Genomic DNA, 15,281 nt, shown 5'->3' on the forward strand with positions numbered 1-15,281 from the left:
CCCGGACTGGCCATAGGGCAGACCGGGCATATGCCCGGTGGGCCGAGGCATCCGCTCTCAGTCAGTCACAGTCAGACAGACAGTATCACTCCGTCCAAAATCCCCAAATCATTCCAAATCAGTCCAAAATGCCCGGGCCTATTTTTTGTCCCAGTCGGGCCTGCTTCTATAACATTTGCCCATCTAGTGGATCATCTTTCTAATGCACTATTAGGTATCTTTGTCCTATTTTCTCCATATGTTTTTATGGGATAGGGCTCCCATTTCTGCTGGGGGAGGCGTTTTTTAAGTCTGCCGGTCTGCACCTGCCTTGCATCCCGCCCTGCCCTGGGTAAGGCTGTAATGGGGGACTATGTGTGTCTAGGAATTGCACTTTTGCTATGCCATATGTCATACCATATGTTATTATTTGTACCGTATTTTCACGACTATAAGGCGCACCGGATTATAAGGCGCAGTATCAGTGAACGGTAAATTTTCAAACTATTTTCATATATAAGGCGCACTTTTTTTTTTTTTGGAACGTTGATCCGCGCGAGGTTTACTGGCAGGTGCTCATCACGAACCCTCGGATGACAGTTCTGGCGGATACTTTATGCCAGGCATCCACTATCCACTGGCACACAGTGGCATAACTGGCTTGGCGTTGCCTCCCGGTCTTCGTGAAGGAGTGCTCTCCTTCCATCATCCAGTTTTCCCACATGATTCGCAGTTTCGCCTTGAAGGAACGATTGACACTTATGTCCAGTGGTTGCACCCCTTTGGTCAAACCATCCAGTTAACGGTAAATTTTCAAACTATTTTCATATATAAGGCGCACCGGATTATAAGGCGCACTGACAATTTTTGATCAAATTTTAGGATTTTCAGTGCGCCTTACAGTCCGAAAAATACGGTATACAATTTTTGTATGTATTTATTTACATTTTTTCTCTGTTTCAAAAATGAGATGCGGAATCAAGCTCTTTATATAAAAATACACAAAAAGCCCTTAAAGCCCCTGAAGAAGCGGTTAGATCCCGCGAAACATGTCGGGCACAATCCACTAGGATGAGTTTTCCTGCGGTTATTATACTGCTCTTTACTAGTTAATCCATGGTATCATTATAGGGCTTTTTTCAAATGTGATGTGATTTTTAAAGCGATCTGTTTTTTTGTATTTTTTCATTGATAATTTTATGGTGATGTAATAAATTTGTATTTTATATTGATATTTCCAGTGTTTATGGTACCATCTGTTGTGGAAAATTTGATTGTGGACATTTCTTTAGTTAAATAGTCATAATGTCTCCCAGTGTCGGTTTTACCGATAATCGCTATTGTTACTTGTTAGTGAAAACCTTACATTGGATGAGATGGCACAATACTAGTAGCAAAGAGAGTCCATCGCACAGATCTATATCCGCAGTTCGGGGCCCCGTACTGCTAAGTTATGTTTGTGATATGGAAATTCTTATCATTTTACCAAGATTAATAGATGGCACCTTTTAGTCCCATTCGATCCGTGTGACTGAAACACTGCTGCTATTATCTTATCCAGATAAAGCCTCATCAACTGGAACAGTTAGAATGGTCACTGTCATATTTGGTTTATATATAAACTGTGTATGATTGGACCAACTAACAAGTATGAGTACATGTTTATGGATTGACATGGGTGAACAATGGGAAACCATGTGCTACAGTTGGAATTCCCTTTTGTTCGGCCGTGTCCATTCGTCCATTATGCCTCCAGTTTTCTTCCATATATAGACTAGGACGTAGATACCCTTAAAATTCCAAAACCTTGGATTTCAGTGGCCATCATTCTTTATTTTACAGCTTACAGTCTAAGACAGGGGTCTCCAAACTTCCTAAACAAAGGGCCAATTTACTGTCCTTCAGACTTTAGGGGGAATGGACTGTGGCTGTTGGGAGTAAAAAAAGTCCCGACCTCAGTGGGAAAAAATAATGCCCTATTATTTGTTTCAGTGGGAGGAATTGTGCCTCATTAATGGTGTCAGTGGGAGGAATTGTGCCTCATTAATGGTGTCAGTGGGAGGAACTGTGCCCCATCGTTGTGTCCGTGGAAGGAATAGTGCCTCATCACTGGTGTAATTTTGCCCAATTGTTGGTGTCATTGGGAGAAATTGTGCCCCACTGTTGGTGTCATTGGGAGAAATAGTGTCTCCTTATTGGTGTCAGTACTGGTAATTATGCCCTAGTATTATTATCAGTAAATTAAATAGTGTCCCAAGGGTCGGATAAATGTGAAGCAACAGGCCTCATCTAGCCCCTGGGCCGCAGTTTGGGGACCACTGGTCTAAGAGAACGTTTCTCAACCTTTTTCCAGTCAAGGTACCCTTTAAAATTTTCAAGGCACCCCATTCTAAAATGTAAAAAAAGAAAACTAATAGTTTAACACAGGGCTTTTTTCTCAGAGAATAGTTGCAGGTACTCCCCCCTTCAAAGTCAACCCTTGTCTCTGCCCCTTACCCACCTTACCCAGAAATGTCCCTTGGTTTCATCCAACCTAGCAACAGTAGACCCACGACAGAAAATCTTCCAGCAACCAGCATCAATAGACCCTCCAGCAGCTAGAAACAATAGACTCCTCTCTCAATTGTATGTCCTCCAAGCAACAACTGACCTCCCCCCCCAGCAACATAAGACCCCCTCCCCACAGCAATAGATCCTCCGCCAGCAACAATAGACCCCTGCAGCAACAATTAATCCCACCAGCATACCCCAGCACCCCTTGCCATTACAGACATTCAGTGATGGAGGTGACGGAACTTTATCCCCCCAAGTTTTCATTGAAAAAAAGCCCCGGTTTTATGTATCACAGCAGCATCCACACACATGGAACACCCAACATTAGAAGCGATTTATTCCTCCATGTTTGCAGACTGGTAATAGCTAATATTCCAGCATTTCTTGTCTCCCTCGGTTTCTATCCTTTTATCGGCTAACATTGCCCCAGTGCAGACAGAGAGGGGCAAACAAGGATGCTGTGCAGGCTTCTCAAGACCTCCTTATTAATTGATGACATCATCGGGTGTTAGGATACCAGAGTCTGGACCGCACAGTGCCCAAGGTTGTAACGCTGCACAAGAAAAACTGTGACTTTGTGTAACGAAAAGGCAGGCTTGATTCACTCACTGGCTTGGTGACAATTTGTGGCAATTTTTAGGCATTTTTCCAAGGCACCCCTGAAGAACCCAGAAGGCACCTCAAGGTGCCATGGCACTCTGGTTGAAAAAGGTGGTACCTATGTCACGTACTGTAGCCTCTTAGCTGATCATCTAAGGCAGTGGTCTCCAAACTTCGGCCATGGGGCCAGTTGTGGCCCTCTACTTGCCTGTATTTGACCCTTGGTAAAGACAAAAAAGAACAAAAAAAGGGCGCACCGACCTAGCGCATTATCCTCAATAAAAGGCTTTATTTAAATAACATAAAAAATGGCTACTCACAGACGTAGATAAAGGTATAGCATATCAAGCTGAATTGCTCAAAAGTCCGTGTTTAGTCCATATAAGCGTCCATGATGAGATGACTGACGCGTTTCGAGGACCAGCCTCTTCCTCAGAGTCACTGTGTCATGACTGTCTCTTTGGTTTAAATAATGATGTAGTGAGGTGGCGACCCAGTCACTGCCCCCAGGTGGGAGTGCCTCCTCCCCCGGGGGGTGTGGCTAGAGCACCACCCACCTTCTCTTGTGACATTATTGGTAATTTGCAGTGGCAAACATCAATCATAAAAATAAAAATAAAATGCAAGTGCTAAAATGGTAATATTATATACGTGAAATAAAAACATATGCATAAGAACAGTGCAACAAAGTCTAAATGAAGAAACACCATGAGCTAATGTTAAAAACAAATAAAAATGCTTTCTCGGTGCACTTAAAATCATTGCGGACATTCCCTGGACTGACAGTAGAGAGCAGCCTATACAAGTGTTATTATTAGGTAGTTACCCCACAATTTTTATATATTACCTTTACCATCTATTGTACCTGGTCCAGGCTGTAGTCTCATCTATTCATAGTGGTGGTATTCTGCCCTCTCCATATTTTCCCCATGATGGTCTGCCCTCTCCATATTTTCCCTTTGATGGCTCCATCCTATTAGGGGGGGGGGGGGGGCTCCACACTGGAAAGAGGGTAGAAGGCTAATAATGTACACTGTGCCCCTAACCTGCTTCATTAGACAAGTGGGGCACAGGCAGTACTGGATCGTGGAGCCGATCGGTCATGTTACACCGATCACCGGCTCCGTGGAACGCACGCCGCTACCCTACTTCCGGGTTATTGCGTCATGCGTTCCACCCATCGTCACTTCCGCCGGCGTCACTTCCGCCGACGTCACTTCCTGTACCGGGGGAGGCAGTGTACAGCGGGGCGGTCCGTCTCCAGGGCAACTCTCTCTATCACAGCATTGGCCTGACAGACGTCAACACCGCCCACAATACACAGCATCCCATCCTACTGTATTATACATCAGCGCTTCTATTAATTCCAGTGTTCAGGTCACGATATTGTTATTGTCTCTAATTGGGAAGCCTCTACCCTTCTAAATGTGCAATCATGGACCATTTTGGGCCACTATATGTTTGATGGAATCAAGAACCAGTGTTTGTATTTATCCATGTGCATATTCTGTTTGCTTTTATTGTTAATGTTGGTGCAGCCTTGTTGCATACGCGTGTGAGCGCCCATGCACAACCACATACATAGCCCACAAGGAGCCTGCAGGCTAATGCACAAACGCACACACGCATGCACGCAACATCGCAACTGTACAATATCCACATGGATTAAATGGGACCCTCGTCTAATTTAACCTGTAAGTCCGAACCAAGAATTATACATATATATATATATCTCTCTCATGCGTATGTCAACATGCTACACTATGTATCTAAATAGATATTTTATGTGGTCACAATATAGAGAAACCAATTAAAATTGATGTTAATAGTGGTTAATAACCCAAAGCATATATAGGTGTACAGATGCACCTTCTTTTTTTGGGGGATTGGCCCAAAAGTGGATTATTTAGAGAAGACATGTCCTCCAAACTGGGTGAACTGATGTCATCGTTCACTGACAGTCACAGGTTCATAGCAACCCCATGACTGTACGGCTCATTACAAACCGAATGGGACCATAATTTAGGATGTGGTTCTAAAACCCAGGAACCACGTCCCTAGACGCTGTTTCGGAATTTTGAACCATTGAGAAATATGCAATGAAACTACATATATACATATATACACATATATATATATATATACACATATATATATGTAAATATATGCAATTTAAAATTATTATCAAAATTAAAAAGGAAAAAGCAGAGATAGGACAGACCGAGTGTGCGGTGATCATGGCGCATATGAACCATACGACACCCGCATCCGGCCTGAAATGTGAAGGGTACATGAGGATCTAGGGAGCTGACCAGTTGGTGAGCCCCATTGGTCTTATAGGACCCCATGGATCTCTAGATCCTCATTTATGCCCCCTGGTGCTAAAGATCCCAGGGTAAATATCCAGTAGGATTCTCTTTTGCAGAGTTTCTGGAATCTCATCCCGTCGTCTTGATCTTTACCGATGGCTTCGACTCCAAAAACCCTTAACCCTGTAGGGTCTCCATCATGGAACTGGCAGAAATGGCGAGGTACCGAGTAGTTGTTACGGTCTCTCGGTCCTTCCTTGGTCTTTTTATTAATTATACTGCACTTATGCTCCCCGAATCTTACCCTCAGGGGTCGTGTAGTGCGTCCGATATATAATAGACCACATGGACAAATTAGGGCATATACAAGGTAGCTGGTGCCACAATTAATAAACTGTTTGATCTCGTGGCATCGCCCATCTGTACCAGCTACTTCCTTCTTCCGATGCCACATGAAGGAGCAGGCTCCACAATTTTTGACCCCACACCTAAAGTTACCCTTTTGGTCAAAAGCTGAGAACCAAGGGATGGATGTTAGTAACCCTCGAGAGACTTTGGATTTGCGGACCCTGCTGGGAGCAATTTGGCTTCTCAGATCCTTTGGTTTTCTGAACACTATTTCCGGTAGGCAATAGTGTTCAGAAAACCAAGTCACTGGGGGCAGTGACTGGGTCGCCACCTCACTACATCATTATTTAAACCAAAGAGACAGTCATGACACAGTGACTCTGAGGAAGAGGCTGGTCCTCGAAACGCGTCAGTCATCTCATCATGGACGCTTATATGGACTAAACACGGACTTTTGAGCAATTCAGCTTGATATGCTATACCTTTATCTACGTCTGTGAGTAGCCATTTTTTATGTTATTTAAATAAAGCCTTTTATTGAGGATAATGCGCTAGGTCGGTGCGCCCCTTTTTTTGTTCTTTTTTGTCTTTAGTATCGGTGGACTACCCCAGTCCGTAAGGGCAGCAAGACCTTAGCCATCTGAGAAGCCAGTTGTCAGTCCCGTGAAGTGTGTGGTCAAGGGGTCTGGATACCAAGCGCAGGAGAAGGGTGGCTACACCTTATTGTTATTTGACCCTTGGGGCCTGTATTTGACAACAATGGGACACAATCCCTCCCACTGACACCAACAATGGGACACAATTCCTCCTACAGACACCAACAATAGGGCACAATTTCTCCCACTGACACCGATAGGGCATTATTCCTCCCACTGACACAAACAATAGGGCACTATTCCTCCCATTGACACCAAAGATGGGGCACTATTGATCTTTTATTGAAAAGAATCAAGCAAGATGGGGCACTATTCCTCCCATTGACAACAAAGATGGGGCACTATTCCTCCCATTGACACCAAAGATGGGGCACTATTCCTCCCATTGACACCAAAGATGGGACACTATTCCTCCCACTGACACCAATGATGGGGCACTATTCCTCCCACTGACACCAATGATGGGGCACTATTCCTCCCACTGACACCAATGATAGGGCACTATTCCTCCCACTGACACCAATGATGGGGCACTATTCTCCCCACTGATACCAATGATGGGGCACTATTCCTCCTACTGACACCAACGATAGGGCACTATTCCTCCCACTGACACCAATGATGGGGCACTATTCCTCCCACTGACACCAATGATGGGGCACTATTCCTCCCACTGACACCAATGATGGGGCACTATTCCTCCCACTGACACCAATGATAGGGCACTATTCCTCCCACTGACACCAATGATGGGGCACTATTCTCCCCACTGATACCAATGATGGGGCACTATTCCTCCTACTGACACCAATGATAGGGCACTATTCCTCCCACTGACACCAATGATGGGACACTATTCCTCCCACTGATACCAATGATGGGACACTATTCCTCCCACTGACACCAACGATAGGGCACTATTCCTCCCACTGACACCAACAATGGGGCATTATTCCTCCCAGTGACTGCGATGGGCCATCATTCCTTCCCCTAATTCCAGTGATGGGGCATTATTCCTTCCTTTGATACCCACAATGGGGCACTATTCCTCCCACTGACACCAAAACTGGGGCAAAATTCCTTCTACTAACACCACAAATGGGGCACATTTCCTTCTACTGACACTAAAAATGGGGCACAATTCCTTCTGCTGACACCACAAATGGGGCACAATTCCTTCCACTGACTCCAACGATGGGGCACTATTCCTTCCCCTGCTACCAGCAAAGAGGCACTGTTCCTCTAACTAATACAAAGGATGGGGCATTGTTTTCCCCCATTGACACCGCTGCATTTCCCCCCACCCCCCCCAAAAGTCTAAGCAGTGTTTCTCAACCTTTTTTCAGACAAGGCACCCTTTAAGAATTATGGACAATCTTGAGGCACCCTTAAAAATATGGACAGTTTCCAGGCACCCCATTCTAAAATGTAAAAACTGTTCTAACATTTTTATGTAACGCGGCAACATCCACAAGTCCAAGTAGGACACCCAACGTTAGAAGTGATTTATTCTTACAAAGCAAATACACTTTTGTAAACTGCTACTGACTAGTATTCCAATGTTTCTCCATCACTCAGCTAATGTGACCCCACTACTGATGGAGAGGGCCAGGGAAGGGTCAAACAAGGATGCTATGCAGACGACTGACATCCTCCATATCAACTGATGACGCTATTGATCGTCACCGGCAGCTAGAAGGTTGCAAAGGTGTACACTGAGCCCCGGTTCACACTTGTGCGTGTGCGGGGTTCGCATGTAATGTCGGAGCGCACTGCTCCGACATTACATGCAATCGGCTGTGCGGTGCGAGTTTAGCCATACAAACTGTATGGCTAAATTCGCATCGCACCCGCAGCAAACACGCACAGGAGGCATTTTTGCAGCCGCATCAGGATCGGATCGCACAGCAGTTCACACTTGTGCGATCCCATCCTGTGCGAACTGCACGATCGCACTGCGATATGCGATCAAACTGGGGGTGTCGTTAAGATTACATTGACACCCCCAGCGGATCGCATATGGCAGTGTGAACTGCCGGGGGTGCGTGTGCGATGCGGGAACAGGCTGCGAATTCGCAGCCTTCCCGCATCGCATAAGTGTGAACCGAGCCTGAAAACCTGTGACCCGTGTGTAACTAAAAAGCAGCCTTCATCCACGTGCCGGCTTGTAAACTATTTTTGGGCTAATTTTTTGGCATTTTGCCAAGGCACCCCTGAGGAAACCTCTAGGCATCCCATGGTGCCTGGACACCCTGGTTGAAAAAGGCCTCAACTAGACCTTTGCCCTCTGCCTGCCTTTATTCAGACACAGCTTCCAGAGTATAGGTCCTCTTTAATTCATTGGTAGAATTTGTACATCTACATGGCCCCGAACGCAGAGAGTGTGCTTTTAGAGCCGCGCACCTACGGCTGACAAATTGGGAGCAGCAGCTGTGTCAATGCCCAACTGACATGAATAGAACTGCCTGTACAGGGATGCAGGGAACACCTGTGCATTCCCCTTATACCTTGTACACACGCAACGATTATCGGCCGACCGATCGCCCGACTTTTGTCCAGAGTGGTGTTTTGTTGGTTGGAATGTGCCTAGACTGCACACGAATTTTCTCAGCCAACAAAAATCTACTTCTGAAGTGATGTCATGTGCTGGTTTACTTTCCGTGTGTTTTTTCTTCTCTGAGCATGCCCAGTCTTGCTCATCAGATTTTTGTCTGTCGAAATCTGTACTGACTGACGGAAAATCGGCCGTTGTGGTGACGGCCAACAAAAATTTTATAGCCTCCACACCAGATGTTTTTCGGCCGAAAAGTCGGAGTCGGTTGTCGGAAGCATCATACTAACAAGCCGAAAATCGGCCGATCGGACGTGGGGCGAAAATTCACGGCCAATTATCGACGCGTGGGTACGGGGCTTAAGGGTAAACACAGCCCTTGCACGGGTGTTCGCTGTAGTATACGTGTGAACGAGGACTTTGGCATACAACCCTTGACATTTTATAATGACCTCTGCTAAGCAAGTAAAGTCTTGTTAAAAAAGAAATCCCATGCAAAAAAATGTTTTTGCTGGGAACTGATTAACTTTATTTGGTGAATGAATTTTAAAGCGGCTTGCTCCAGTTCTGAATCTCTACCAGCATCTTTGTATTATCATGTTGTACCGAGCTGCAAAGAAGACAAAGTTCACCGTAGGCACTGCTGAATCAGGAAGGAAATTTTCCTGATAACTGGTGAGATTTACATTTACTAACCGGAGTTCTACTCTAAACACTTGCTTCATGGCTGACCATGCGTAATATGTGGTTACAAAATTCCCTCCAAATGAAAGCATGGTATAATAAAAACATGATAATGTAGACCACCTACCTCCTACAGGGGCAACAAAGCAACAAGCCACACCCACCGCAGCGCCGGCAATCAACAGTTCATACTTGCGGCTTGGATTCTAGATGGCACCAACAAGAGAAGAATCGGGTAAACCAATCATTCGACAGTTACAGCTCCAAACGCACTGGAGAAATTAGATCACATGCTGCAAGGCTTCAGTCTAGAAGGGAATCCGTGAAGCACAGTCTTACCTCTTTGGTGCCGACAAGTTTAAGCATGACCTTTCCCAGCAGAGTTGCGAGTATGGCGGCCATATGGACAAAAGGTCCCTATAAAAACATAAAAATTACACTTAGACATATTGTACCTTCATCCCAGGCCTGTACCTCCCCAGAATTCCTGTACTGACCCGTCACACAGCGCTGTCACTACACTTCCATCCCATCCTGTATACACTATATTACCAAAAGTATTGGGACACCTGCCTTTACACGCACGCAACTAATCCTTTTACTGCCAGGTCCGTACAGGGTACGGACCTACAGCACTGCTTGCAGCTGCCTAGGTCCATACGCCATACGGACCTCATTTCTCCTCCTGCTATAAGCTCATGGTCACTTCAATGACCATAAACTTATAACAGAACCGTTCAGTGGACTCTGCTGAACAATTCTATAACTCTAATCAATCAGCGGATTACAATCTGCTGATCAGAGTTATTAACCTAAAATATAATGCCCCCCCCCCCCACCCCAATGCTGCAGCTTCCCTGTCCCCAACCTCTACACCTCCCGCCCACTGCCTGTAACCTAAAACTGCTCCCCCCACCCTCCTTTCCTATCCCCTTCACCCCCCTTCCTGCCCCCCCAGCACTGATTCCCCCCCCCCCCCCCAGCAAACCTGATCCCTGCAGCTACTTTTAGAAGCCGGCATCCCTCCTCTGCCACTCCTGCCGGCTTCAGGTGCTGCAGGGGCTTAGAGGGGATCCAGAGATGTCCCCCCTGCCCGTCCAATCATCCCCGTACTGGCCATCCCTGCTCCGTCGGCATTCCTCCTTCCCCTCCCTCCACTGAGCTCCGGCAAATGGTCAGCCTGAGAGCGGGAAGGGGGGGGCGGGGGTGCAGGTGGAGCTGGGGCTTGGGGGGGGGGGCTTGGTATACAAAAAAATTATATAACAAAAATGTAAAAAGTAAAAAAATCTGTTAAAAAAAAATTGGAGCGGACTCGCTGAGCAGGCAGATGACAAAGATCTCAAAGATCCCCCCCCCCCCCGACCCAAAAAAGAATATATAAAAAAAATAATTGTAAAAAAAATTGAAAAAGTAAAAAAAAAACATGGAGCAGACTCTGTCAAGCAGATCCGCAGGCGGATGACACGTCCATGTTCGCTCTGCTAATTCAGAGCAGACACGGACACAGCCCGCTGTTCTCTATGGGGCCGGTGGATGGAAATGGACAGGAGGTCCATTTCCATCCAATACTATCTGATCCGACCTGCTACATGGATGGGGAATGGGACCCCCGTTCGTCTGTTTTTAGTGGACCGAATCTGATCGGGTGCAGGCGGGTGTAAACGGACTCATGTCCATTTACAGCAGCCTCTCCATTTTTCTACGTTCAATTTTCACCATTTTGCAAAAAGGCGTAATTTAAAAATGACAAATATTTGTTATTTATTAAATCAATACAGGTTAAGCTTTTATATTTAGTAGCAATTTACCAGGAATTTTGTAAAAATTTGCTTTGTTTATATCTGCTAAAAAATGGTTTTAGAGATTTTTTCGCGAATATATCGTTTTGATAAACATTTGCGCAAATATCGCACGGCGTTAAAATCAGTAGCACCTTCTTTTTATTCTACAGGTCATGTGCATTCATAAAATATATGGTTTGGGGGTCTTAAAACTCTGAAAGCTGTAAGGGAACAATGAAAACCTCCTAGATTTTTAGAGAAATTTGAAAATTTCCATTTTTGCGTATGTTTGATTTTCACCATTTGGCAAAAAAAAAGGCGAAAACTGAAATTTACAAATAGTGGTTATTTATTAACCACTTAAGCCCCGGAAGATTTTACACCCTTCCTGACCAGGGCCTATTTTGTGATACGGCACTGTGTGACTTTAACGGACAATTGCGCGGTCGTGCGACGCTGTACCTAAACAAATTTGACGTCCTTTTTTCCCCACAAACAGAGCTTTCTTTTGGCGGTATTTGATCACCTGTGCGATTTTTACTTTTTGCGCTATAAACAAAAAAACAGCGTCAATTTTGCAAAAATAATATTTTTCACATTTTTTTATATGAAATTCCCCCCCAAAAAAAAGTAAAAATCAAATTTTTTTTAACATTTTGGGCCAATTTTTTTTTTTTTACCATATGTTTGGTAAAAAAATCACAAAAAGTGTATTTTGATTGGTTTGCGCAAAAGTTATTACGTTTACTAACAAAGGGAAAGATTTTTGTCATTTTTGTTGTTTTTTTTTCAACGCGTTATGGCGGCGATCTGCGATTTGTTTTGCAGGACTGCGACATTGCTGCGGACAGATTGGACCCTTGACTGACATTTTTGACACTTTTGGGGTTACCAGGGACATTTCTACAGTAATCAGTGCTATACATATGCACTGTTACTGTAAAATTACACTGGCAGTGAAGGGGTTAACTTTTTTGAGAGGGAGGGGTTATGTGTGTCCCTAGGGGCGTGCTTCTTACTGTGATTGGCTGTGGCTTGAGGTGTAGGAACAATGATCAACGGTCCTACATAGTAGAACCGTATGATCACTGTTTCTACACAGGGGAGAATGACAGGCGGCTTGTTTACATCAGCCGCCTGCCTTTCTCCCTCTCCCCCGACGATCGCCGAGTGACCGGTGGACATCGGGTCCGCCGGTCACACGCGCGGGGGGGGGGGGTCCGTGACCACGCAGGAGCGCGCCTCCGGCGGCATGCGCTCGCTCCCTAGACCCTCACAGGCTAGCGACGTATCCCTACGTCACTCTGCCTGTGAGGGGCTGACCGCTGACGTAAATAGTCATGCGGCGGTTGGCAAGTGGTTAACTCAGGACAGGTTAGCTTTTATATTTAGTAGGAATTTTGTAAAATGGGCTTTTTTTTCCTGCTAATAATGGTTTTAGTGTATTTTTTGAGAAAATATTGTTTTGATAAACATTTGTGCAAATATCATTGTTCCCTAAAAATTAGTAGCGTCTTATTTGTATTCTACTGGTCATGTTCTTTCAGAAAATATATGGTTTGGGGGGGGGGGAGGTCTTTAAAAAACTGAACGCTGCAAGGGACAAAATAAAAAAAGCAATGGATAAATTGCAAAAATAGCCTGGCCAGCCAAGTTTAGAAATGGAGCACAGAGCCTGGCAGCGAAAGGGTTGATGGCATCCCAGTCTTAGTCCGTAGCATTCAATACTGAGTTGGCCCACCCTTTGCAGTTGTAACAGATTCAACTCTTCTGGGAAGGCTGTCCACAAGGTTTAGGAGTGTGTCTATGGGAATGTTTCACCATTCTTCCAGAAGTGCATTTGTGAGCTCAGACACTAATGTTGGATGAGAAGGTCTGGCTCGCAGTCTGCGCTCCAATTCATCCCAAAGGTCTCCTATCGGATTGAGGTCAGGACTCTGTGTAGGTCAGTCAAGTTCCTCCACCCCAAACTCACTCATCCATGTCTTTATGGACCTCGCTTTGTGCACTGGTGCACAGTCATGTTGGAACAGGAAGGGCAAACTGCAAACTGTCCCCACAAAATTGGGAGCATAAAATTGTCCAAAATGTCTTGGTATGCTGATGCCTTAAGAGTTCCCTTCACTGGAACTAAGGGGCCAAGCTCAACCCCACACCATAATCCCCCCTCCACCACATGATTTGGACGAGTACACAAAGCAAGGTCCATAAAGACATGGATGAGTGAGTTTGGGGTTGGAGGAACTTGACTGGCCTGCACAGAGTCCTGACCTCAACCCGATAGAACACCTTTGGGATGAATTTGAGCGGAGACTGCGAGCCAGACCTTCTCTCCAACACAAGTGCCTGACCTTTCAAATACACTCCTGGAAGTGGACACACTCCTAAACCTTGTGGACAGCCTTCCCAGAGGAGTTGAAGCTGTTATAGCTGCAAAGGGTGGGCCAACTCAATATTGAACCCTACGGACTAAGGTGCGTGTAAGGGCAGGCTTCTCAATACTTTTGGTAATATAGTGTATCTTTGCTATTCTTGTACTGACCCCTCATACTGCTATGACACGACACCTCCATCCTGTCCTATATATCTACTATTAGGTATTCTGAGAAGCAAATAGGCAGAGCAGGAGGATGAAAACCAAAGGGGAAAAGTGACGGAGGGAGAGGAGAGGATGGCTTCCTTACTAGAAGGCTTCACATGAAAATTATGAAGGAAGTGACCCGAGGTCCCACCATAGAGACAGAGGTTCGTCTCAGGATAACACAGGCGTTCTTCAGGAAAGGTCGAGGTGGAATTTATGCCCGAGAGCGGCATCATTCCTTTAAATGTCCGCACTCCACCAACAAAAGAGGATTCTGCATTAGCAGCTCAGCGATGGTCATCATATACTTCAGCCAGTGCCTCAAATAGGAATAAGACACTGGTCAATAACTTGCTTCCAAGTTCCAAGAGACAAAAAGTCCAAACTTCATGCTTTTCTGAAATAGAGAGACTATAGTGCCCACTCTGGTGCATTCATCAGCGATGGTGTTGGGATGCAGAGAGCAGTATAGGAGACAAGCACTGTGAAAGACCCTAAACTCCAGAGAAACAGTCCAGAAGGGATACTTTGGGTTCAGGTGTGATAGGCGAAGATGAGGCGTGAGTGACTGTGGGACCAGCAGAGAACTGGCAAAGGATGACACAGAAGTGAACAGGGATTAAAATGGCTCTGTAGCTGTAAAATACCAACTTTGCACCTCTTCTACATAAATGTGGTCCAGATAGGTGTCATGGTAGGCAGCACACAAGAGAGTAGTCTGGTCCAGGTAGGGGTCATGGTAGGCGGCACACAAGAGAGTAGTCTGGTCCTGGTAGGGGTCATGGCAGGTAGCACAAAAGAGAGTAGTCTGGTCCAGGTAGGGGTCATGGCAGGTAGCACAAAAGAGAGTAGTCTGGTCCAGGTAGGGGTCATGGCAGGCGGCACACAAGAGAGTAGCCTGGTCCAGGTAGGGGTCATGGCAGGCGGCACACAAGAAAGTAGTCTGGTCCAGGTAGGGGTCATGGCAGGTAGCACACGAGAGTAGTTTGGTCCAGGTAGGGGTCATGGCAGGTGGCACACAAGAGAGTAGCTTGGTGCAGGTTGGGGTCTTGGCAGGCGGCACACAAGAGAGTAGTCTGGTCCAGGTTGGGGTCTTGGCAGGCGGCACATAAGAGAGTAGTCTGGTCCAGGTAGGGGTAATGGCAGGCGGCACACAAGAGAGTAGTCTGGTCCAGGTAGGGGTCATGGCAGGTAGCACACAAGAGAGTAGTCTGGTCCAGGTAGGGGTCATGGCAGGCG

The 15,281-nt window shown here is 45.8% G+C and overlaps 1 protein-coding gene across 1 annotated transcript in view; it reads right to left on the reverse strand.

Moving 5' to 3' along the window:
* The window catches only part of LOC309552156 (chloride channel protein ClC-Kb-like), a 107,996-nt gene that overhangs the window by 64,959 nt on the left and 27,756 nt on the right, over positions 1 to 15,281 (reverse strand). The window contains exons 5-6 of the mRNA XM_082252969.1: positions 10,020 to 10,097; positions 9,808 to 9,886 (exon numbers count right to left, since the gene is read on the reverse strand). Of these exons, the coding sequence (XP_082109095.1) occupies positions 9,808 to 9,886; positions 10,020 to 10,097 (157 nt within the window). The remainder of the gene's footprint in view (positions 1 to 9,807; positions 9,887 to 10,019; positions 10,098 to 15,281) is intronic.

The sequence above is a fragment of the Pelophylax lessonae genome (genome assembly GCF_965119305.1).
Source record: "Pelophylax lessonae genome assembly, chromosome: 4".
NCBI lineage: Eukaryota > Metazoa > Chordata > Amphibia > Anura > Ranidae > Pelophylax > Pelophylax lessonae.